General features: G+C 43.6%; 1 protein-coding gene across 1 annotated transcript in view; it reads left to right on the top strand.

Moving 5' to 3' along the window:
* Nucleotides 1–22647, top strand: part of LOC139799637 (guanylate cyclase soluble subunit beta-2-like) — a 38205-nt gene that overhangs the window by 12038 nt on the left and 3520 nt on the right. The window contains exons 5-18 of the mRNA XM_071751770.1: nt 8656–8729; nt 9513–9607; nt 9802–9962; nt 10192–10291; nt 11416–11636; nt 11724–11829; nt 12460–12563; nt 14017–14233; nt 16283–16603; nt 17364–17512; nt 19764–19910; nt 20167–20321; nt 21971–22185; nt 22274–22396. Of these exons, the coding sequence (XP_071607871.1) occupies nt 8656–8729; nt 9513–9607; nt 9802–9962; nt 10192–10291; nt 11416–11636; nt 11724–11829; nt 12460–12563; nt 14017–14233; nt 16283–16603; nt 17364–17512; nt 19764–19910; nt 20167–20321; nt 21971–22185; nt 22274–22396 (2188 nt within the window). The remainder of the gene's footprint in view (nt 1–8655; nt 8730–9512; nt 9608–9801; nt 9963–10191; nt 10292–11415; nt 11637–11723; nt 11830–12459; nt 12564–14016; nt 14234–16282; nt 16604–17363; nt 17513–19763; nt 19911–20166; nt 20322–21970; nt 22186–22273; nt 22397–22647) is intronic.

Here is a 22647-nt window from a genome sequence, read left to right as displayed (position 1 = left end):
TAGCCTCCTCCCAGTTACCTGCTTGGTGGTTCTGCTCAGTTAGAAGCTTCCATCTCTCCAGTTTGACATTGCACTTGTTTATTTCACCTAACAAAACAAGGACCAGAGTACAGGCCTGATGGCCAAAAGCTCTGGAGTTATGTGCTGGATCATCTCCCCTTTGCCCATTGCATGTCACGCTGCTTTTCTGGTTTTCCTTAGGAAGATGCAGACACCACCATTCATTCACCTGCATTTCAAGTATCACTTCCATGAGGCTTTGAAGAGGTGGCACAGCACACCCTGGCACCTGATGTTTGCTTTATATAGTGTACAGGCCCATCAAGCAGAAATAAAGTAACATTTTAAAGCTAATTAACAAAATCGTTTTAATCTATTATTTCATGCAGCCAAAGTCATCACTGCACCTCTGCACTGTTGCTCCTGGTTCACAGGTGCATATGCACATCATGGATGAATTCCACAGCTGTGTCTCATCCTAGTTCCTGTCCCCATTCTGCGAAAGACTGGGATGTGCAAACTGGAAAATACCGTGTTTGGCAAAACGAATTTTCAGAGGAAAAAAATTACTCAAGGGGAATTGCTAGAGGTCTTAAATATATGTAACTCCACATTTAATATTAAAACTCTCAAAATCTCAGATGGATCATATCTTGTATTTATATCAGTGCAAAACCAAGCACGAATCCAAACCCAGAACGAAAGCTGCTGTCGTCCCCAAATTAAACCACAAGAGCTATTGGCTGGCCACAGCACATTTTTAACAAACCAGAAAGGTGCAGTGCATTTTCAGCAGCTAGCCTGGGCTAGTGAGAAATTATTATTGTTCTTTTTACAGTTCCTAGTTTACAAAAATACATTTTTTTTCCCTGAGGGTTAGTACAACCAGACACAGCAGAAGTCAGACCAACAATTTAAAACTTTGGCATGAATCTTTTCATACATCTAATAGTAGCTGGTTTGGCTATATTGTTCTGATTTTGGTTTTTTGGGGGGAGGGAGAATGACCTTCCTGCATTACAACATAGATTCATTATATAGAGACACACAAGGAAGACAGAATCCACAATAAACATCAGAAAATGCATGAGAAGGATCAGTCTTTTGGTTTTCCTGGTAATGCAGCACTTCAGCTCTGTGCCTTTCAAGTCTCTTCATCACTGATTTGATGCGAGGAGAAGTTTGAAGTGTGAAAGGAAAAATGATGGATATCTTGGGCTAATCCTCCAGCAGGATCTGCCAGGGTGACAACCACTCCCCCATCACGCCACGAAGCTGCCCTCCTCCCGGGACAAGTGGCTGGCGAGTCAGGTGCTGCTTAGATCATCACCAACACCTACAGTTTCGAAAGGGAGAGATCAAAAAGGAGATTACAGCTGTAGGTGGAGGCACAGAAAACACAAGGCTACCTTCATCTGCCTCTCACAGCTTGCTATCAGCTTGTCTGTATCTGAGTTTCTGCTCCCACCACCTCCCCCTGACACCTTGATGCTCCATTTAAACCCTACCCCATTGGAGGAGCCATCTTTCTCTCTGCCCTTTGGAGCTCTCCTGTAGTACGGATTTCCACCTGGATTTTCCAGGAGAGTTTACTACTCCCTGTTTACCACTCCCAAACATTACTTACAGTGCTTAAGCAAGGGAATTTTTTGTATACCTCCTCCTTTTCCCAAAGTGCATCGCTGTCAAAGCTCAGGTCTGGTTCTTCTTGGCCACCACGGGAGCTGTACCCCTCTGTAAACTTGAGACCATGCTGGGCTTGTGCCTCTCCTAAAGATGGAGAACTGTTTATCCCTATCAACAAAAAAAAGGATGTTAAACTTCACCCTTGCTCAGAGGGGATCCAAGTATTTTGCAGTCAAAAATACCAAGCAGGATATCGCTCACAGATCTAGTTCAGAAGAAGAAAGCCAGATGTTAATAATGATATAAAAAGACTAAGTATGCTATATAATACTATTGCAAAAAAAAATTACTCAGGGGAGTAATTTTTCATTTTTTAATTTTTTTTTTAACATTTAAAGCACAAGGAGGGCATCTGTGGTAGATGGTGCAGTGGGGAAGGGTAGCCAAAGTAAAAGCTCACTAGAAGAAAGAGCTGTTTGATGTGAAAAGAAAACAAGGCTGGATGTGATGGAGGCTGGGGCAGAAATGACAAAAGAAAACCAACCACCAGTGTGTTAAGACACACAGCCCCAGGAAAGCCAAGTTCACCTCTTAAGAACAAATTTCCCAGATGCTTAATATGCCATAATGGAGATTAGCTGGATTATAATTAGCAAAAGTAAAGCAGCAATTTCTCACAATATTAAACCCAAATAAAGCCAGTGCCAACATTTGCTTGTCATTATTTGTTTGACATTATTGGGGACATGCTGAAAAATTGCTTTGATTTTTGAACTGTCCCTTTGGAGTTGCATGAATTACTTAGTAGTGGGCAGGTGATGCAAATAGCACCTAAAGGTCCTCTCTCCAAAGCACAGAGGAAGGAAGTGGATGGGATGGGAGAGAAATAGACCCCAGAGCCCTCAGATACAGCCTTGTTTAACAGTCCAGCTGTTGTCACATTATTCCTCCTTTTGACTCAAGCACCTCAAAGTTTGTAGTTACTTTTCCAAAGGAACAAGCCCCAAGAAAGCAACCAAACATATGCTAATATGTCCAATATACGTGGCTCGGAGCACAGTACAGATGTAATAGCATGAGGAGCCTTGGCTTTTGCCCAGTTTTGCACTATTCTTGACTACATTCTTCTAGTCTCCTGGCTAACTATGCTCTCTGCCAGCTACAGCAGAAGCTGTATCCCAGGCCCAGGCAGTCGAAATTAATGATTCTCTGTAGCTCATTGCAACGATGCTAAAGCTGGAAAGAATTTCATTAACGAGCAATTGAGGCAAAATACAAGTAATGAGCTATTTTCTGTTTAGAAAACAAAGATACAGGATGCTGGCTTTTGAATCCAAGTAGTGATGCAAGAGATGCAAATACTTTAGCCAGAAAGTTTTACACAGCAAATGTACCCACAGGACCTGTTTCTCCTTTGCATGACATTTGTTTTCATGGATGCAGCCCTGACTTCCCCAGCCCAGAGCAGATGAGTGCCTGGGAATGGGAGCACCAGGCCAGGCATCCACCAGGAGGGGAGAATTCCACGGCAGCAACACGTGGAGAGATGGGGGAGAGGAAAGAATGCCAAAGGCCACCCAGCTCTTTGAGCAAATCTTACCTTCCTTCAATATCCTCCCTGTAAATGAGATGAAGAGCACTTGGGAATAGGTTTTAGACCCGAGCTTTTGACTTTTCCCAACAGTTTTCCAAAGCCAATTTAAATGCTATGGATCTGGGCTCCCATCTCCAGCTCAGCTTAAGAGTTAACCAGAGGAGCTGGGGTCTTGAGAGTTTTCTTGGGGGTAAAGCCTGAATCAGTACAGTTTCACTGCTGTTGAGTTAATCTACATTAATAAGACAAGTTGCCCAGGGTCTTTAGTAAGAATGCTAATATAACTGTTTGAGGTTTTTAATATATGTATTTCAAATATTAGAGCCACCCAAGCTATGCAGGGCAGCACATTTTCTGTGATTATTTTTACTCATTCTCTCGACTCCGCATCAGCTGTCCTGGTGGCTTGGTACTGGGAAGTACTGGAAGCCTACCAATACATATATTTAAAACTTCCTTTTTGGTTTCCATTGGTAGAAGGACAGATTCTTTTTCTTTTCAAGTCACCGTGCAGGCTAATTCAAGACAAATGCGAACACATGATACCTGAACAACGGATGTGAGGCTGCATTTGGAGTAAGTATTATAAAAAGTATTGTGTCCTCCAGGTCTTCAGTAGAGCAGAGTCCTGGCAACCACTTGGAGAAAGGGTTTTATTACTGCTGAGGTATTCTGGGCTCCAGACTGCAATGATTAGAATGTGCTCTGCTCAGATGGTTATGGGAGCAGCCCCTCCACCATGGCAACTAACATATGGCTTTGCATTGTTGCTATCACACAGCAGAAAGAAAAAGAAGTAAAAAGGAGGATGACCTTGCACACACAGGCTATAAAAGTCTAGGACTGCATTCTCCAAGGCTGTAACCAGAAGTTATAAATTGCTATATTGCATATTCTCAGTTCTCAAATAATTGGGAAAAACAATGCAGACTGTTTCTGCAGATAGCCCATTTATTTTGCTGAACTACTTAGAGCTCAAGGATGCTGTTTAGTATGAGCTGGGTACAAGCACAACAAAAGGCCAGGGAAAACTGTCTCTTGCTGTAATTATTTTTGTCAGGTATGGATGAGTATCTCTTTTGGCATGGCCACAGCATCCCCCTTCCTGAATTAATGGATCTTTTGCCACAAATGCAGAAGAAATATAAGACACGCTTGCTCACAAACTGCTGGGAAGGTCATAGAACTTTACAGGTTGAGCAGCACAACACTGAGGCTGCTGCTTGGCTCCCAGACACATCACTTTTAGCAATTTGCAAGGTACTGAGGCACTTGATAGCAGCTGACCCCATATTCAGCAATTGGCCACCAGGCTGGTGATGGGTGGAAGAACAGGCTGTGCACAGGTGAAGCTTTTCAGCCAGACTTACTGAAGGCATCCTGTGCCCTCAGAACACGGCTCAACCTCACAGGACAGAGACCAGGAGAACCCTGCTGCACAGCTCTGTCTGAACTTAGCCCCATTCTACCCTGTGTCTTCTGGGAAGGAAGAAACCCTCTGAAACTAAGGCCATCCTGCTCCAATCTCTCCCTTAGATACCCAAGCACACCTGCTCTGCTACCCCTGCAGCAGGTGACAAGTTGTGTCACTGCCAGCCTGCTGCCACTGGGTCCTGCAGAGACCCAGACTGACTACTCCATGCCCAAAGGGACCAGGACCACCAGCACCATCACCAGAGCACATAACAGATTGGCAAGGGTGGTACTGTTGTCTCCATTTCACACAGAGTGGGCAGAGAAACAGAAACATGTATGGTGTTCTGTCTTTGATTAAAGACTGGCAATTACACACAGAAATAGCTGCTGATGCCAGCATTCTAGGAAGCACTGATTACACTGTGCCAAAGGAATGAAGACATCTTAAAAGGAGTCACACCAGAAGTGCATTATAATTTTTTTTTCCTCTTGCTTTCTGTTCTTACTTGGAAGGCTTCTGTTATCCACCTCCAGATGACAGAGATGGCTGAAGGCACATCATGTGCCATGGACTGTGAAAGCTGAGCAGCTTCCTGACTTGAAGATTCTTTATCCACTTTTCTCTCCTAACGACAAACACACCTGAAAAACCAGTAGGATCAATTCAATAACCAAAGAAGGGCTAAAGCAATAATGATAGATTCAATTGCAGTATGAATTACATTGTGCAATAGAGATGTAGAACACAGGTTATACATTAATTTGAATTTCAGATGGCCTATCTGAATTGCATCTCCAAACCATTTTGATAGTGGATAACTGTAAATCAATGGATTATTTATGTAGCTGTCATGTATGCAATGAGAAAGGATATGGAATTATTTATACTTATTGGCAAATCCCTCCAGTGATTCAGGTTTTATACATTTGAAAATTATTAATGTATATCTTAAAAGCAATAAGCGAACCAGTATGATTTGGTGTTTATTCCTCTTACATTTCCTTTAGCTTTACCATCCTGGTTTGTCAGTCCTAGTGTCAGATTATTTGCTTTCACATCAACAGCAGATTTATGCTGTAATCAGTAATCACAGAGTGGGTTACATTTGTATGGATGGCAATGGCTGTCAAAAAGACCCAACCCAATCATTTTTAGTTACTTTGCAGGCTGTGATAAAGTTCTGGCTGGGAGTGGCCCCCCAGGGGCTGTGGGTCCTCACCACCTCTTGCAGAGCTGCCAGCAGCCAGCACAGATGCCCCTTACCAAGGCAGCAGGAAAAGCAAACCAAGAGAAATTGCACCTGTTGCACTGGCTGAGGTTAGGTCTGATGGGTGTATGTTTAAATCAATATTTGATATTGTCCAGGAAATAGAGGGGCTTGGATATATATTTCTATGCTGTTAGCCCTTTCGAGCACAGCTGTGGGAATACAGCAAGCGTTAAGGCTTTCATTAGATCTCCTCAGCCAGTCTCCAACTAGTGTTTAGCTGAGAAGACAGCTCTTCTGAAGGAAAAAAATCCACCTGGTTTATCGATCAGTCTCACGCAAGTCACTAATATCTGTGGGGTGGAAAGGGGAGGAAAGTATAGAGGAAGTGATGGAAGGACAGCACAGGGCTGGTGGGAGGGCACAAGGCTACCAGCAGGTTTTGATGGGCTTATCTAACACATGTGGCACCCGTGAAGAGCACTGAGGGGTCAGAAACAGAGCAACAGGCACAATGCCTCAGAATCCCCACAGCAGAAGCAAAACCCTTCTGGCCAAACCAGCAGCAGCTCTGCACCAAACACTGCCAACAAAGTGGGTGAAACAGGGCTTTCACCACCCCAGAGCTGCCAGTACTGTACTTGGCTGACAGAGAACAGCCACTTGTCTTTATCAGGGAAAGAGTGTTTTTCCCCACACAATTCTCCATCACGTCCTCTCAAGATCCACTCTCAAAAAGGACGTACAAATAATTCTTCCAAAAATAAACAGAGGAGATGAGACAGCTCTGCTGGGCACGATCTCATTAATTCATTGCATCTGAAAGCAGCCACTGAATTCCTGCTCACATCCATGCCCTTTCCTCTCAGACAGGGGGGCTGCAAACACCACCTGGACATCGGGCAGTTGTGTGCAGGTGGCTTCACCTCCTGCTCCTCAGGCTAAGGCAGCAACACATGGCTCAGCAGCATCCACCAGCCAGCCAAAAGATGCTGCTGCTCCCTAAAAGACGTCCTATCCTTGGATAAAGGTGGTTATTGACTCTACCATTGCTGTTCCTGCAATTGTCTAGGAAACAGACACCCCGGTCCCTCATCATATTCCTGGATGCTCGCTCCAGGGAGGCCCCGGGAGGTTGGGTCCCGGTGATCCTGGCTGCACATATCTGCGTCCAGCTGGATCTGACCACACGCCACGTCCCACCTGGCTACGCCAGAGGTTCCAGGAGCAACAGGGAGCCGGGACGGGGAACCTGCAAAGGCGGTAGCGATGCCGTGTCACAAGAGCACTCCCGATTCCTGAAACACCGGCACCTGCAGGAAACTCGCGTTTTCTGCCGAGCCCAGACAGGCCGGGCGGGGCGGACACCCCGAGCCCCCCCCCCCCCCCCCGGCATCCCCGTGCGCGGCGGCAGCGCGTTCCCGCGCCGGAGACCGCGGGTGAGAAGCGCAGGGCCGGGCCAGGCCGTGCCACCGCACCCCCGGCCGGCAGCGGGGCGAGAGCGGCGGGAGCCCCGGGGACGGCGGCGGCAGGATGGTGAGCGGCCGGCGGGGAGCGGGGGAATGCCCGGGCAGGGGCCAGGCAGGAGCTGCCGAGCCTTCTCCAACCCGTGCCGTAGCGGGCTGCTGCCGGGGCGGGGGGGATTAGGAACGCGGCGGGGCGGGACAACCAGACGGCTCCTGTTGTTGACAGACAGCTCCTGCTGGAGACAGACAGGCAGACAGCCTGTGCTGGGGACAGACAGCTGCAGCCGGGGACAGACAGACATCCTCGGCCAGTGTCAGAGTCAGACAGCGTCTGCCGGGGACAGACAGCTCCTGTCGGGGAGGGATAGGCAGCCAGCCAGCTCCTGACCTTCACCCCTGGCCCCAGAGCACAGCCGAGCCGTGCCCGTGCGGGTCGCGACCCCTTGCTCCGGTGTCACCCCATCCTCGGCTGCCGCTGCAGTGCCACTACTCCTCACGGTTATCCTTTTAACAATCCCCCCTCCTCCCCACCCTCTCCAGCCTGAGCTCCGTCAGTACAGACGGGAAACATGGCAGTCGGGGCAAAGCCAAACTCACCTGGTGCTGCTGCTGGTGCCGCGGGGCATGGCTGCGGTGCCAGCCGCGCCGGGGACGTGCTCCAGGCTGCTGTGTGGCAGAGCAGAGCCCTGGCCTGCTCGCTCTGGGTTCTTTCCTGTAAAACAGGATCCAGTGTCCTTGCTCTGTTTTGCCGAAGGCTTGCGAAATGCTGAGGTAAAGGTTGTGCTGCTTGCTGAAAGACATAATGGCTGCCAAACATTATTACTTATCAGAGAATCATAGAATCAAGGCTGGGTTGGAAGGGACCTCAGAGATCATCAAGTCCAACCCTTGATCCACTACAGCTGCAGTTCCCAGCCCATGGCACTGAGTGCCACATCCAGGCTCTTTTTAAATATCTCCAGGGATGGAGAATCCACTACTTCCCTGGGCAGCCCATTCCAATGGCTGATCACCCTCTCCAGAAAGAAATTCTTTCTAATGTCCAACCTAAACCTCCCCTGGCACAACTTGAGACCTCTTGTGCCCTCTTGTCTTGCTGAGAGTTGCCTGGGAAAAGAGCCCGACCCCCCCCTGGCTCCAACCTCCTTTCAGGGAGTTGTAGAGAGTGATGAGGTCTCCCCTGAGCCTCCTCTTCTCCAGGCTGAACACCCCCAGCTCCCTCAGCCTCTCCTCATAGGATCTGTGCTCGAGATCTTACAAGAAAGAGAAACACAAGAAAGTGACATTCGGGCTGCATCTGGACAATCTGTCTGGCTTGTCTGTTTACATGTATTTGCTTTTTCAGTATGGATTTATAAATACATGCCTGAAGTCTTTGGTGATTGAAAAGTATGGTGAAGAAACATGGGAAGAATTAAGGTAATGTGTTCCTGATAAATGTTTTTGTTGCAAGTAAGTGCTCAGGAATTTAGCAGCAGAGGATTACAATTTCTCACTAGTAAATAAATGGCAGCTGATGAGTATCTCAAGTAATTATTAGAAGTAACTAGCAGGGAAAAAAAGCAAGAGTTCCTTACCTTTTAACACTTCACACTCTGATGCTAATTTGTCCCAATTAATTTGTCTTACCAGATAATTAAGAATGACATTTATTCTTATAGACAACTTGGCTGGCTCACTGTGACAATACTGAAAAGTAATTAAAATGGAAAGATGTCATCCTTGATATGAAGTCAGTTTAATTCCATGACTTTCAGAAAAGCAGCTAAATATATATCATCTTGTCTAGGTTTGTCTTTGAGCTGTATGGGATTTTCGAGGTTATAAATATCTATAAATGGTACTTAGCCACATACAACAGCCATTGAAGACAGAATAAAATAATCAGCAAGTTTTTGCTTGATATTGTCTACATTGAATAGTTAAATATATCAGAAGCCAAGCTAAGAATTCCCTTGCTTCAGCACCCTGCAGCACAGTGCCCAAATCCTTCACTTTACTGTAATACTGTAATGTGAAACAACAGAAATAGAGAGGTGGACACCACCATCCAGCCATATAAAACAACACTCTTAGACCATTAGGGGAGGTGGTGCATTGCAATATATGGCTTGAAGGTGTGCCTAATGAAGACCAGTTGGGTCACTCAAGTATGTGACATTTACAGCACTGCTGAGACAAGAATACTGCCTTCTCTTGCAGATTGCAGGCTGGAGTCCAGGATTCTTTCTTGACTTTTGAGGTTTACAAAGATGACATTACAATGCAACTCATCGACAAAGCCTGCAAAATACTAGGTAGGTGTCACCAGGCCTCAAAAATGAACCATCCTTAGTCAAGTTGGAGACTGCATCCCAGGTTTTAGTCTCCTGTGCTCTTTGGAATGCCCTCCCTGTGTTGCAGATTTTCTGCACTCAGTCCTGGTCCTCCTGCCAATATTGCAAGAACTTCTAAGACTTTCTTGTTCACTAAGGTATCTTTATTTTGCCAGGTGTTCCTGCTGACATGGTTCTGAGAGAGTTTGGACAGTATTTTTTTGAATTCTGTAAACGCTCAGGTTATGACCACATGCTGAGGACACTGGGTGGAAATCTCTATGAGTTCATAGAGAACCTGGATGCATTGCACAGCTACCTGTCCATTTCTTACCAGGCAAGTTCAAGCAGTAATTACTGAGCAGGTATGGGTGAACTTTGCCAGAGTTCACAGCAGAAGGAGCAGCATCTCGTAGATGTGAATAAATAATGGAAAAAGATGCTGTCACAGGCTCTACTATGTTCTGAAACATTACTCCAAAATCTTAGGGCACGGGATAGTTGTGTATAAATGAAATTCACCAGCAAAAGATACCAAAGTTTTGGTTTTGTTTGTTTTTCCTCAGGAGATGAACGCCCCATCTTTTAGAGTGGAAAAGAATGCAGATGGTTCCATGCACTTACATTACTATTCTGACAGAAGAGGTCTGTGCCATATTGTGCCAGGTAACCAGAATGCAGAACACGGATCTGCTGGCAATGCAGTGTATACACAAAGTAACCATATGTTTGCAGAAATACTTTGCTTGGCTTCAGAATCTTTTTTCAGGTGAATTTCAGGTGGAAGTGAGGCTTGGCAGAGTTAGTAAGCAGACACCTGACCTTGGCATTTCCCTACTGCCTGATCATTCCTAGCTCCCAGTAGCTTCACCAAGTTTTCCAGTATGACAGTCCAGACCAGAAGTGTCCATTCCTACTACAGAATTCCTGTAGAACTCCTACAGAATTTCCCTCCTGGAAGGAAAATATGTGCATTGTGTCTAACTTGACCAGTTCTCAGATCACTCTGTAAATTACAGTGAGGTAGAAATTCTATTCTGTAACAAAGCCTCCTTAAGCTTTAAACAACCCATAAAGCTACTACAGAACCCTGCTCACAACTGAAACTTTTACCAGCATTTAGGGGAATCTCTACAGCTGCACTCAAGCAAGAGTTAAACAGCTCTAAATCTGTAAGAGATGATCATATTCCTTACTTTTATAGATCCTTCTGAATTTAGAAGTTTATCAGAACTTCTCCTTTTGACTAAACTAATTTCATATTCCTACTGAAGCACAGAACTATTTAGAATTTCAGACAAAGCTTTTCATGTCATTGTCCAGTATTTTGCCTAATAGCTAAACAGAAATGAGAGACCTGATTGTTCATCTTCAGGAAAGGTGGTTCCTTCCTTTCAAAAGAAAATGGTTTGCAATGACTGAAATAGATTGTTATAGCAGAATCTCTTTCAACCCCATGCATTTTCTGAGTTAATGGAAATTCATATTATTGCAATGTATGAATATTTAGACACAGTTTTCAGACATCCTGCTGAGCTTTTTTGACTGAAAATAAGCATTTGTAATCAGACCAGACAAAAGAAAACCTAAATTTAAAGCTTATCTCCTATGCACATATTCTTATCATGGCAACACCTCTAGGAATGTCACAGGTAACAGCAAGCTGATTTCTTCCAGAGTCCTTCAGAAAAGTGATTTATGAAATAGTGAAATCCCACTGTGAGCCCTCCAGAAGGGAATATGGGAAGGGTTTGTTCTTGGCCACACTTTGTCTTTTGTTTCCCTTTTAGGAATCATTGGTGCAGCAGCCCTGGATTTTTTTAACATTGAAATTTCAATGGAAATAGTCAATCAAAAAGAGGAAGAAGAAAGAACTGGTAAAAAAGAGCATATTGTTTTTCTTGTCACTCAAAACCCTGTATTTTCATACAAGGAAAGAAGTAAACTTTCTTCCTCACCTCAGTATCATGCTGACCCCGAAAAGCAAATTGAGAACCAACAGAATAAAGAGGTATATTCATGTTCATTATCAATATATTACTAAAATATGATTAAAATAAAAACACCCTTGAGTTTCCCTTTGGGTTTATTTCAACAGGCCCTTGAAAAAGCCAAGAATACAATTAGAGACAGAGGAAGCTCTGTTTGCCCTGTCAAGAAAAGTCACTGGAAAACAGTAAGAGGAATAATCACATTAGGAAAAGGTGAGAGAGCATTCAGAGGGAGCTTGTCATCATTTCTCAGACTCCTCAGTAAGAAAGTCAGCAAGCCTCCACCCACCCATCAGTTTTGGAGTTACCATTCATATTTCCTCTGCATCTTGTCAAAATGTTTCAGGTTAAGTTTCTTTTGTTTAGACACTGATAATCGAAGAAAAATTGCAGATAATAAGCATGCTTAGAAATGACAGATACTTAAATGAAATATGACTTGTCACTTTTGTCTCTCAAGCAGGGTTTTCTCCAGAAAGGTGTTATTCTGTAAAATGTCACTTGATAATTTCTTTTCATCTTAGAGTTGGTCTAAGATGATGCACTTAAAGGAGTGCTTTTAACTTGGTACCTGCTACTCCTTTCCAAAGTTACCATCTATAGTAAATTCTAAAAGCCAAATTACACCTTCCACTACCCAAAAATCCATCACTAATGTGGTAATCTGTTTATACCTTTATACATTAGATGCTTATAATCTCAGTTTTTTAATGATTTCTATAAAATGGGAGATGGTGCTACCAGGATTTTTGCTGTTACTCTTCAGTCCTGTGCTAAAAAATAATGCTGACTGGTTCTAGGAACTGCAAACCAGTTAAAAACTACATGTTTATCTTGCCACAGGTAAGCTCCTGCGAGGATTTGATCCAGTTTATCCCAAGAGCCTCTGGATTGATACAAAAACATTTTGCAATGGACTTCCTTTTCATATGGTTTTTGACAAAGAGGTAGGGCAAGCATGGGGTAAAGACCTTTAGTTTGCACAAACCACATAAGAAGTTTCTTCTCTTGTGTCTGACCTGCAGCTCAGTGCTGCCTGTGCTCTGTCTGCAGGGCACACTCATTCCTAACATTTACAGAAGTGCTCTGTACAGAGATATGCAATGAAAGTCACTCATAGCAACTGGATATGGATCCTTCCAGATACAAATATGCTTTGAATTTATCAAGTTTACCATGTCTGAAACAGCTGCAGATGGTGCCAACAAGGCTTACTGCAGCAGTCTATCTGTTACCAAATACTGAAGAAAATTTTCAGAGTTTCTGAACACCATCCTTGGATGTGCCAGAGATGTGACCCATCCTTTAAACTGGCCTTGTACTTACAGTTAGTCCCCTTCTCCTTCCAGTTACTGATGTGGCCAAAGGCTTTTGTCAGCTGGTGGTCTACATGCTTCCTTAATCTTCTCCTTCATGCTTCTGCTGGGGAAACCAAACTACCTATTAGATCTAGTAGGAACTGGACCTAAAAATCTAATTACCTTCTAGGAGGGGGATCGAGCCTCCTGCCTTGTGCCCTCTGCAGCAACGGAACAGCCCTTCCCTGTGGCTGGTTTCCAGCTAGCCTGGGTTCCCACCAACCTACTCTTCCTCTTGCTCCCAGTTCCATGCAGAGAATCTTAGCTTTAGACAGGAGCAAAGAAAGGAGAAACTGAGAATAGGACAGAAATAAGCTGAATATAGTCACAGAGGAACATGTTTTGGCATCATGCTGATAGAGATTCCAGAGCATGTTGTCTGCTTCATGCCTCTGCCCACATTAATCAGAGTTTTCAACCTTTCAGGATATCCAGTCTGTGTAATTTGATAAAATTAACAGTTTGGAAAAAGTCCTGCACTCCTTATTGGTAGCTAGCTCAGAGCTTAAGTAACTCTGTTGACAACTCTGGACATTTCTGCAGGACTTAAGAGCTCATGTATGGTCATCAGGCTAAAAGAGAATGAATAAACCTTTGCACAGCGATGGGTGGGAGCACCCTGGAATCCATTAGAAAATTAATATTTGCCAAGATGTTTTATGCCTCAGTAACTTTGGTTTTGGGATGTAGGACACACTCTTGTATCTCTCATTTCCTCTTGCAGCTACAGGTAAAGCTATTTGTTAGACCTATACAAATGCAAGGAAGAATAATAGCAGATAGGTTTGGTTTGTTTCTAACAATTGATAGGAAAGACCATTCAGATAATAACATTGCTTTCTGTGAGTTTTGTCTTGCTATGAAGGACACATTCAGAGCTTTGCAGTAATAAGCTAATAAGATAGAAAATTTGCTCAGAAATAAGCCTAGTAGTATAGCAAAACTAAGTGTGTGTACGTGTATAAACAGTGATCAGCTACTGCTTGGCCTGAACCCACACAGGATATGAATTATAACACATTGTCTGTATTTTCTTTTTAAGCTCAGAGTGAAGCAAGCTGGGGTGAGCATTCAAAAGATTGTACCTGGCCTTCAGACCATGGGCATCTGCTTGGATCAGTACTTCAGCATTGTTCACCCAGAAGTACCCTTCACCATCTCAAGCATTCAGAAATTCATCAACAGCCAATTTGTTTTCCAGACTAAAAGAGAGATGATGCCAGAGTCATGGAAACAACGACCCATGCTAGAGCTGAGAGGTACTTCCCTGATTTCATTTCAGGAACGAAACTGTTGATATTAAATTAGGAATTATTCTGGAGTTGAACTAACGCTTGCCTGTGGACTCTTAACTCCACGTGTGTCCTATAAATGGACAGTGAGGATTTCATGCAGTGCAGTGAGGGTTAGATGGTTCTTTTTGGAGAAACAGTACTTCAGGATGCTTGCTTTGGTTAGGGTTCAATACCAATTGCCCTGTGAATTTCCCCAGCCCTCTGCTACAGCCTTCTGCATCCCTGATTACCTATGGAAGGGACACAATGCCCTCAGAGTCAGCTTCTGTTCATGGCTCACCATGGAGGTTCCATGAGCTGTGTAAAAGTCCAGGTCTCACCTCCCCATAGCTCTACACATCAGCCCCTGCACCTCACACAGCATCACTCTGAACTGCTAAGAGTTCACTTTGCCAAAAAAAATTACTGCTTTGTATGTGGAACAACATTTTAAGCTCAGGCCCCAGCACAGAGTAGAGGGGAGAGATCCCAACACCAGTTGCCAGATCTGAGATTACATCTCTGGCATATAGAAACAATAATGAAAGGTGGGATGAGCATCCCTGCAACAGCACACAGTGAACATCCCCCTGGTTCCCAGCTGCTGGGAGAGGGGTGGGAAGGGGCAGGGGACGAGGGAACAGCCTACAGAGTCCTGATAATCTTACTACAGCTGGAGGAAGGAAATGGCTTCCCCTGTACCTCCAGGCATTTTTATTCCTAAAACATGAATACATCTTAATATATGTCTTAGAGGGGGGTTACTTGCTACTGGTTGTGTTTTAAATGTGGGTAAAAATTGATCACTTAGCTGTACTGTTATATTTTGTATTTGGGTTTTCGGGTCTCTGTCTTCAATCCCACCTCCTAATGTTACCTAAGAATTTACCATTAGCTTAGCAAAAAAAAATATTTGCTTTCTTTTTACTAACAGGAATGAGTGTAGAACTATCCTGTGCTTCATGTAATTAAATATCAGGACATTTGATTTAAGTTTCTGTGACCTAAATTTTGCTTCTCTCAACTAGATAATACAACCTAATATTCCCTTCTCTCCTTTCACCTATACGTAATCAGTGTCAAATCTGGCATTCCCAAGATTCAGAAAACTCAGGAGTTTGGGGAGAAAAGTGATGTTACCAAAACAGGGAACTTTACTAGTCACGAGTAATTCCTTTGACGGCCCAGACTCTACAAAAAGCCTCTGTCCTTAAAACTCATCCCCTAAAATAAACACCAGTAATATCGAGGAAGCTGGGTCCTGCACTTTGGCCACAACAACCCAATGGGGAGAGAACAGAGTGGCTGAGAGCAGCCAGGCAGAAAGGGAGCTGGGAGTCTGGATTGCCAGGAAGCTGAAGAGGAGCCAGCAGTGTGCCCAGGTGGCCAAGAAGGCCAATGGCATCCTGGGCTGGCTCAGGAACAGCGTGGCCAGCAGGTCCAGGGAAGGGATTCTGCCCCTGTGCTCAGCCCTGGGGAGGCCACAGCTTGAGTCCTGTGTCCAGTTCTGGGCCCCTCAGCTCAGGAAGGAGATTGAGGTGCTGGAGCAGGTCCAAAGGAGGCAACTGGGCTGGTGAAGGGATCCAGCACAAGTCCTGTGAGGAGAGGCTGAGGGAGCTGGGGGTGTTGAGGCTGGAGAAGAGGAGGCTCAGGGGAGACCTCATCACTCTCTACAACTCCCTGAAAGGAGGTTGGAGCCAGGGGGGGGTCGGTCTCTTTTCCCAGGAAACTCTCAGCAAGACAAGAGGGCACAAGAGGTCTCAAGTTGTGCCAGGGGAGGTTTAGGTTGGACATTAGAAAGAATTTCTTTACAGAGAGGGTGATCAGACATTGGAATGGGCTGCCCAGGGAAGTGGTGGATTCTCCATCCCTGAAGATATTTAAAAAGAGATGTGGCACTCAGTGCCATGGGCTGGGAACCACGGGGGGAGTGGATCAAGGGTTGGACTTGATGATCTCTGAGGTCCCTTCCAACCCAGCCAATACTATGATTCTATGAAAGGCCAAGCTGCTGAAAACCTTGGTTTCCCACAGGCCAGATGATCTGGATGGAGCCCCTGCAGTGCATGCTCTACCTCTGCTCACCTTTGCTTCGCACGCTGCACGAGCTGGAGGAGAGGCAGATGCACATCGCAGACATCGCACCCCACGACGTGACCAGGGATTTGATCCTTCTCAACCAGCAGCGACTGGCAGAGATGGAGCTCTCCAACCAGCTGGAGAAGAAGAAGGAAGAGCTGCGCATCCTGTCGAAACACCTGGAGGAGGAGAAGAAAAAGACTGAAGCTTTGCTCTACGCCATGCTTCCTCAGCATGTGGCCAACCAGCTGAAGGAGGGAAGGCGAGTCGAGGCAGGTGAATGAACTGCTTGGAACTGTTTGGGATGCTTGATTCATGCACCAACTGATGCTGGTAGATGGTGGTAGAGAGGCACATAGGGTGCTGGCACAGCCCCATGGCCACTGTCCTAGAGTACAGTCTCTAGTTGGTGGAATTCCTGGGTAGGAGGACCACAGACCCTTAATCCTGCTGAAAATAAAAGATTGGCCTGTTCTCTCAAACAAAGCTGTGGGAGCTGTTTGCTAAAATTTACCCTTGGGAGGTGAATGGTGGTAGCAGCTGCCCATTTAGGGAACAAAATTCAGTGTTTCAACAGTAAGCTGAGATTTTTGTTTTCAACATGGGTATAAAGGGAAATGAGGGGTCAAAAATGAAAGGGATAAAGAAGCTGATCTTTCCAAGAAGATTCTTATAGTTCCTCTATGCTATTTATAAACCTAGAATCATCATGATTCCACGTTTAATTACAGAAAGCAAGTAAGGGTATGCTTAAATTCCCTTTAGTAAGCATATATGAAATTATGGATAAAGAGCTAAGCATACCCTGAATATGGATGGACAAAGAGACGTATTCAGATGTTTGAGATGTGCAATGATTCTTACCTTAGATATAGTCTTAAATTAACATTCCTCTTTGATACCAGCACCTGCATTAGGACAGTTAGGCCATGCCCTAAAAGCATGACAAGAAAGTCAGCTTTGCAAACAGGTCTCAAGCAGATGCCATGGTTGTCCAGCCATTACAAGTACTTGGTGCTGTTCTTTCTGCCCACAGGAGAGTTTAAGGAGTGCACAATATTGTTCAGCGATGTTGTGACCTTTACCAACATTTGTGCCCAGTGTGAACCCATTCAGATAGTTCTCATGTTAAATTCCATGTACCTACGGTTTGACAGGCTGACCACAGTGCATGATGTGTACAAGGTAGGTGCAGATCAATCCAGGCTGTAGAAACAGTCTGGAAAAAGGTTTGGTTTTGTTGTTGTTTAGATTTTTTGTTTGTTTGCTTGTTTTTAAATGCATTTTAATCTTGTGCTCCCCAGCATGATTTTTGATTAACCAGAAAATACTGCATATTTGTAGTGGCCATGCAGAGAAATTAAAAAGCTGGCAGAGGTATGATTAGACAAGTTTAAAATTTTGGGGAAGGAATGGAACATCAGTCATGGGCTGAAGTCTCTTTCCACCAGGGTAACACCAGAATGGCTGCTCTTTCACACACATATCTCTCTCTTTTCTCTCTCAAATGCCTACTCAACCTGACAGGATATCCTGCTTATGGAGCAGCTTGAATAATTTTCATAGTTCTTTTATTCCTACCTTTTGTAAATAGGTATCACAGTGTCTCCTTTGGTGGGACACAACCTTATAAACAATACCCAGGTAATATCTAGACTTTATTTTGCTTCATAGAGATCTTGGGCAATGGTATAGATCTCCTGCTGACCTCAAAGGGCATTGATTTGGTCTAGATTGTGATGTCCATGTTGTCTCCAAATGGTGTGGAAAGGATCAGAGCCTGGGCTGCCATACAGTACTTGTGTTATTAACACCTCCAGAGCTACCCAGATTTGATGAGCTGATGAGCAAGTCCTAAGTTTCTGTCTGTTCTCAACACATTAAATATTTAGGAAGGCAGAAATAGTACAGAGTAAAATCCAAGTCTCATTCATTCCTTGCTCTGTCAAGGCATGCAGTTCATCCCACAGTAAATTGCACTGGGACATCAGAAGCATTTCTGCCTTGGCAAGGAAACTGTATTCAATAATTGAAGCGTCCAGGATATGGCCCACAGATTTTAGGATAAATTAGCATCATATTCTATCTAAATCATCCATCACAAGTAAATTATCTGCCACTATAATATTCTCCTTTTGATGCTTGTATATAACTCTCATTAATATTGAAGGGGGTTACTAGGGTACAGGGAGGGAGAATGAGGTTACTATTTCAGGGAACTGAGAAAGAAATGAAATATTGAAATTGATCAGAGAAACTTGTTCCAAGCTCATAAACATCTAAAGTTATGAATAAATCTTGTAAAATTAAATCTACTACTAGAGCTGAAAAATAATTAGGGTATCTATTTACACTAGCAGCTTTATGCAGTTGTTTTAAATTTGTTACAGAAATTTACTGGCATTACTGGGGAGTTGGCCATCTGATAGAAGACATGTACAGGAACACAGTTTTCAAGATTAATGAGCCGAGTGGTTTTAAGTCATAATGTTAATGAACAAACCCAAAGATGAAGCTACGTTCCTGCTCTCCTATTGGTGTTCATTTTTTAAGAAATCAAATTAATCTATTTCTATATGATCTCTTATTTACTGATGGCAATTATAACACTGTAGTCTCATAAGAGCAGCTTAGAAAATTTTCTTACCATGTAGCAGTCTTTTACAGTGAATTGTAAAGCTGTAAGAATTCTCTGTTTGAATCAGGCCTATTTATTCCCAACAAAGTTTCTGGTACAAGGACAAACCCCAAAATGTCTCTCAGGTGCCCTAGCATGCACTTCAAGGAGATTGTCTGCCTGAAGGAGGACAAACCCTTCAGCATTTGTCTCTCACAGGCTGCAGCATGTGGAGGCTGTAAGGAAAGATGCTCCTGGACTGCTAGGTCACACTTTGCATGCTCTGACATCCTGGAGACTGGAAGTTTCTTAATTCCTTGAGAACCCCATAATAATCACTGGTGAACATACTCCTTGGCTTTCTTGTGATGTATTAAAAAAGAAATATATTTTAAAAAAGAAATACACTATTAGCAGCACCTGTGAATTAGAGCTAATTTATAGCACTCAGCTATCAGATAAGCTCCTGGCTCAGGAGTCTGTGCCTGGGGATGGCTCTTTGCATATAGGTGCATCCTGGCTAAGAGAGGTACAAAATATCTGCCACTTTCACAGCATCCCTTACTCCTTAGGGTCTCACATTGATAGCCAAAATGTGTCAAACAAGCAGGGACAGAATCCATTGAAATTTTTAGTGTGGAGGCAAGGAAAGGATCCTCATCTCAAGGAAGCTCACACGTGCTAGAGCTTTTCGGTGTTGGAAACATCATCGAGGAGAAAGGGGGAGTTGGTGCAGGTAAGAAGAGCCCCATACAGCAAAGCACTCACCTGAGCACAGTTCATATGGCACACTGACATGCTTGTCCCTCTCAATTAAAGGTGGAGACAATTGGAGATGCCTATATGGTAGTAGGTGGGGTGCCTGTGCCTGTATCCACTCATGCTGAGCGAGTTGCTAACTTCGCCTTGGGGATGATAATAGCAGCAAAAGGAGTGCAGAACCCAGTTTCTGGAAATCCTATCCAAGTAAGTTGTTAATGCAACGATGCTTCTGCTTAATGTATTGCAGTAGGTCATCAAAGAGCTTCTTCTGACCCCTATGTGACTTGAAGCAAGGCTCACATAGGTATATTTTTCATTAAAAGCATCTCTTTGTGGATATTTGATGTTTTACTCGTGGCCATTGTTGTCTTAGGATAAACTTTTAGGTGGCTGGATAGCATTAAGAAAGATGTTAAATAACAAGTGACATTTTTGGGGGGTGTTTTATGTCTCTGTAAAGATTAGAGTTGGGATCCATACAGGTCCTGTCTTGGCTGGAGTTGTTGGAGAAAAGATGCCTCGGTACTGCCTGTTTGGAGACACGGTGAATATAGCTTCCCGGATGGAGAGCCACGGTGTCCCAAGTAAAATTCATCTAAGCTCCAGTGCCTATCAGTGAGTAACTCTGATATCAATTTTGCCTGTTAAAAGCTGGGCTAAAAAACCCTGCCTTGCAGCTGCAGCTTTCAGTGCAGACGATGCTGTCTTCAGTCGCTGATTTATGCCGCTTACTTAGAAAAATCACTGCTTGCAAAGAGTTTTGTCTTGATTATTGCAAATGGAGACAGAGGTTTGGGAGTCTTGCTACTAGAGAGCAAAATCTAGGGAAAAATAACAGTGGTAGCTGCTTTAGAAGTAATGATAAAGGGATGTAGATACTCAGATACTACTGAAAGATGGTCAGAACATTTAATTCAGTGATAATCCTGCATACGAAAATCTTTAAAATCTCTTTGAGCACAACAATTTGTGGCAAAAGAGGCTTTTTGGCAGTTACTAAGGATTATCTGCATTAACTGCTATCCTATTCATGGAGTGGGTAATTTATTGTCCTAAGACTGATGTCACTAAAAATGAAATCCTGCCTTTTCAAGAATCTATGTATGCATAAAATACGTATGCAAGAGGGGGAACTGAAGACAAGCTACAAAAGAATAGTGTATATAATAATGTATATAATATAATGTATATAATATAATGTATATAATCATGTATATAATCATGTATATAATCATGTATATAATCATGTATATAATCATGTATATAATCATGTATATAATCATGTATATAATCATGTATATAATAGAAACAGTGTCTTGGCACACAGGAATGATATTAGGAAAACCAAGGCTCAACAGGAATTGCAATGGACAAGGAAGGTTCAAAGGCAGTGTCAGGAGCTTCTGCTGTGCTGGCAGAAAAGTATAAATGGAAATGTGGAACTGCTGTGGCAAGTGATTTAGGGAGTGTCCTGAATGAAGGTTGGGATACTCAAAGCCTCTCTTGCCTCTCTTTTCACTGACAAGGTCTCCAAGGTCCCTGCACCTAGAGTCAGGGTTCAAGGAGCAGGTGAAGTTCCAGTATTAGAAGAGGATCAGATTAAGGGTCTTATGAGAAATCTCCATCTAGAGAGGTGTGTGGGAGCACATGGGATGCCTTCAAAGGTAATAAGAGAGCTGGGTGATAGGAGAACAGTGCTGCTATCATCTTTGGGAGGTCATGAAGATGAGTACCATAGCAGATGTAACACCTCTATTGAAAAGTGGCAAGGAGGACAGGCTGGGGAGCTATAGGCTGTTCAGCCTCATGTCAATTCCAGGGAAAATTAAGCACTCTTGGAAGTAATTTTTGGGCCCATGAAGAAGGCAACTGAGAGTAGCCAATCTGGATCTAAGCAGGAGTTAATCATGCTTGATGAACCTGATTGCCTTCTCTGATGAAATGACTGGAGATAGTTCTGTCTAACTGATACTGGCTGCCTCCCTTCTTAATTTCTATTTACTGGTCAATAGGAACCCTCCATTATACTGAAGTATTTGACAATGTGATCCATTGATTTTTGATCAGGCTGTCCATGTAAAGCTGTAAAAAGCACAGCAAGCTTGAATAAACAGTTGAAACAAACCCTCAGTTGTTCATGGGTCCATACTGGTTTTACAAGACTTGTGATTTGTTTACCTAAATTACAATAGCTCTTCTAAAACATCTCTGTCATTTTTGCTCATCTTGAATTTTCATGTTTCATTTTGCTTCTGATATTTCAGATGCCTAAAATACAAGAATTTTGAGATGACTGAAAGAGGAGAAATAGATGTGAAAGGCAAAGGGAAAATGCACACTTACTTTCTCATTAGAAATAAAACTGCAACTGAGAATGAGATTATGGGAAGGCCAACAAAAGACTTGGATTCTGGCCATGAATCTGCTCAGTCCTTTCAAGAAGGCAGGACTGAAACAATACCAAGCTGTCATCAGACAGGTAGCATAAGCTCAATGTATCTTTCCCTCCTTGAACAAATGAGGCCTAATACAACTGAATTAAATGTCCTTTTCTGTTCTTCTTTCAGTTACTCAGACTCCACCAGAGAAGGACCAGGTCCTAACCATTGCAATGAAGTATACTGATGGCCCCACAGATTCCCAAAGCAGCTTCAAAAGAAGAAACCAGGCAAATATTGGAGATTTAGCAGGTAGTTATTTAGTTACCATCCCGCAAAAGCAACAGAACTAGGAAGTAAGTGAGGCTCAGTCTTACAGATTTCTGAATAACTGTTGTTTTACATAAGCCAGAAATTCATGCCAACATATCCATGTTGGTGAAATTAACCGTTCTGCACACTGGTCAGGTCAGGGCCAAAAAAATTCCCTTCCAGAGCAATCCCAGATGTTAACTGTGCATCAGGGGAGGAGCAGCACACATAGCTGTCAAACCCCAGAGTCC

This window comes from Heliangelus exortis, chromosome 9 (assembly GCF_036169615.1).
Source record: "Heliangelus exortis chromosome 9, bHelExo1.hap1, whole genome shotgun sequence".
NCBI classification, from domain to species: domain Eukaryota; kingdom Metazoa; phylum Chordata; class Aves; order Apodiformes; family Trochilidae; genus Heliangelus; species Heliangelus exortis.
The sequence above is the reverse complement of the archived record's forward strand: the minus strand, read 5'-3'. Positions and strand labels throughout refer to the sequence as shown.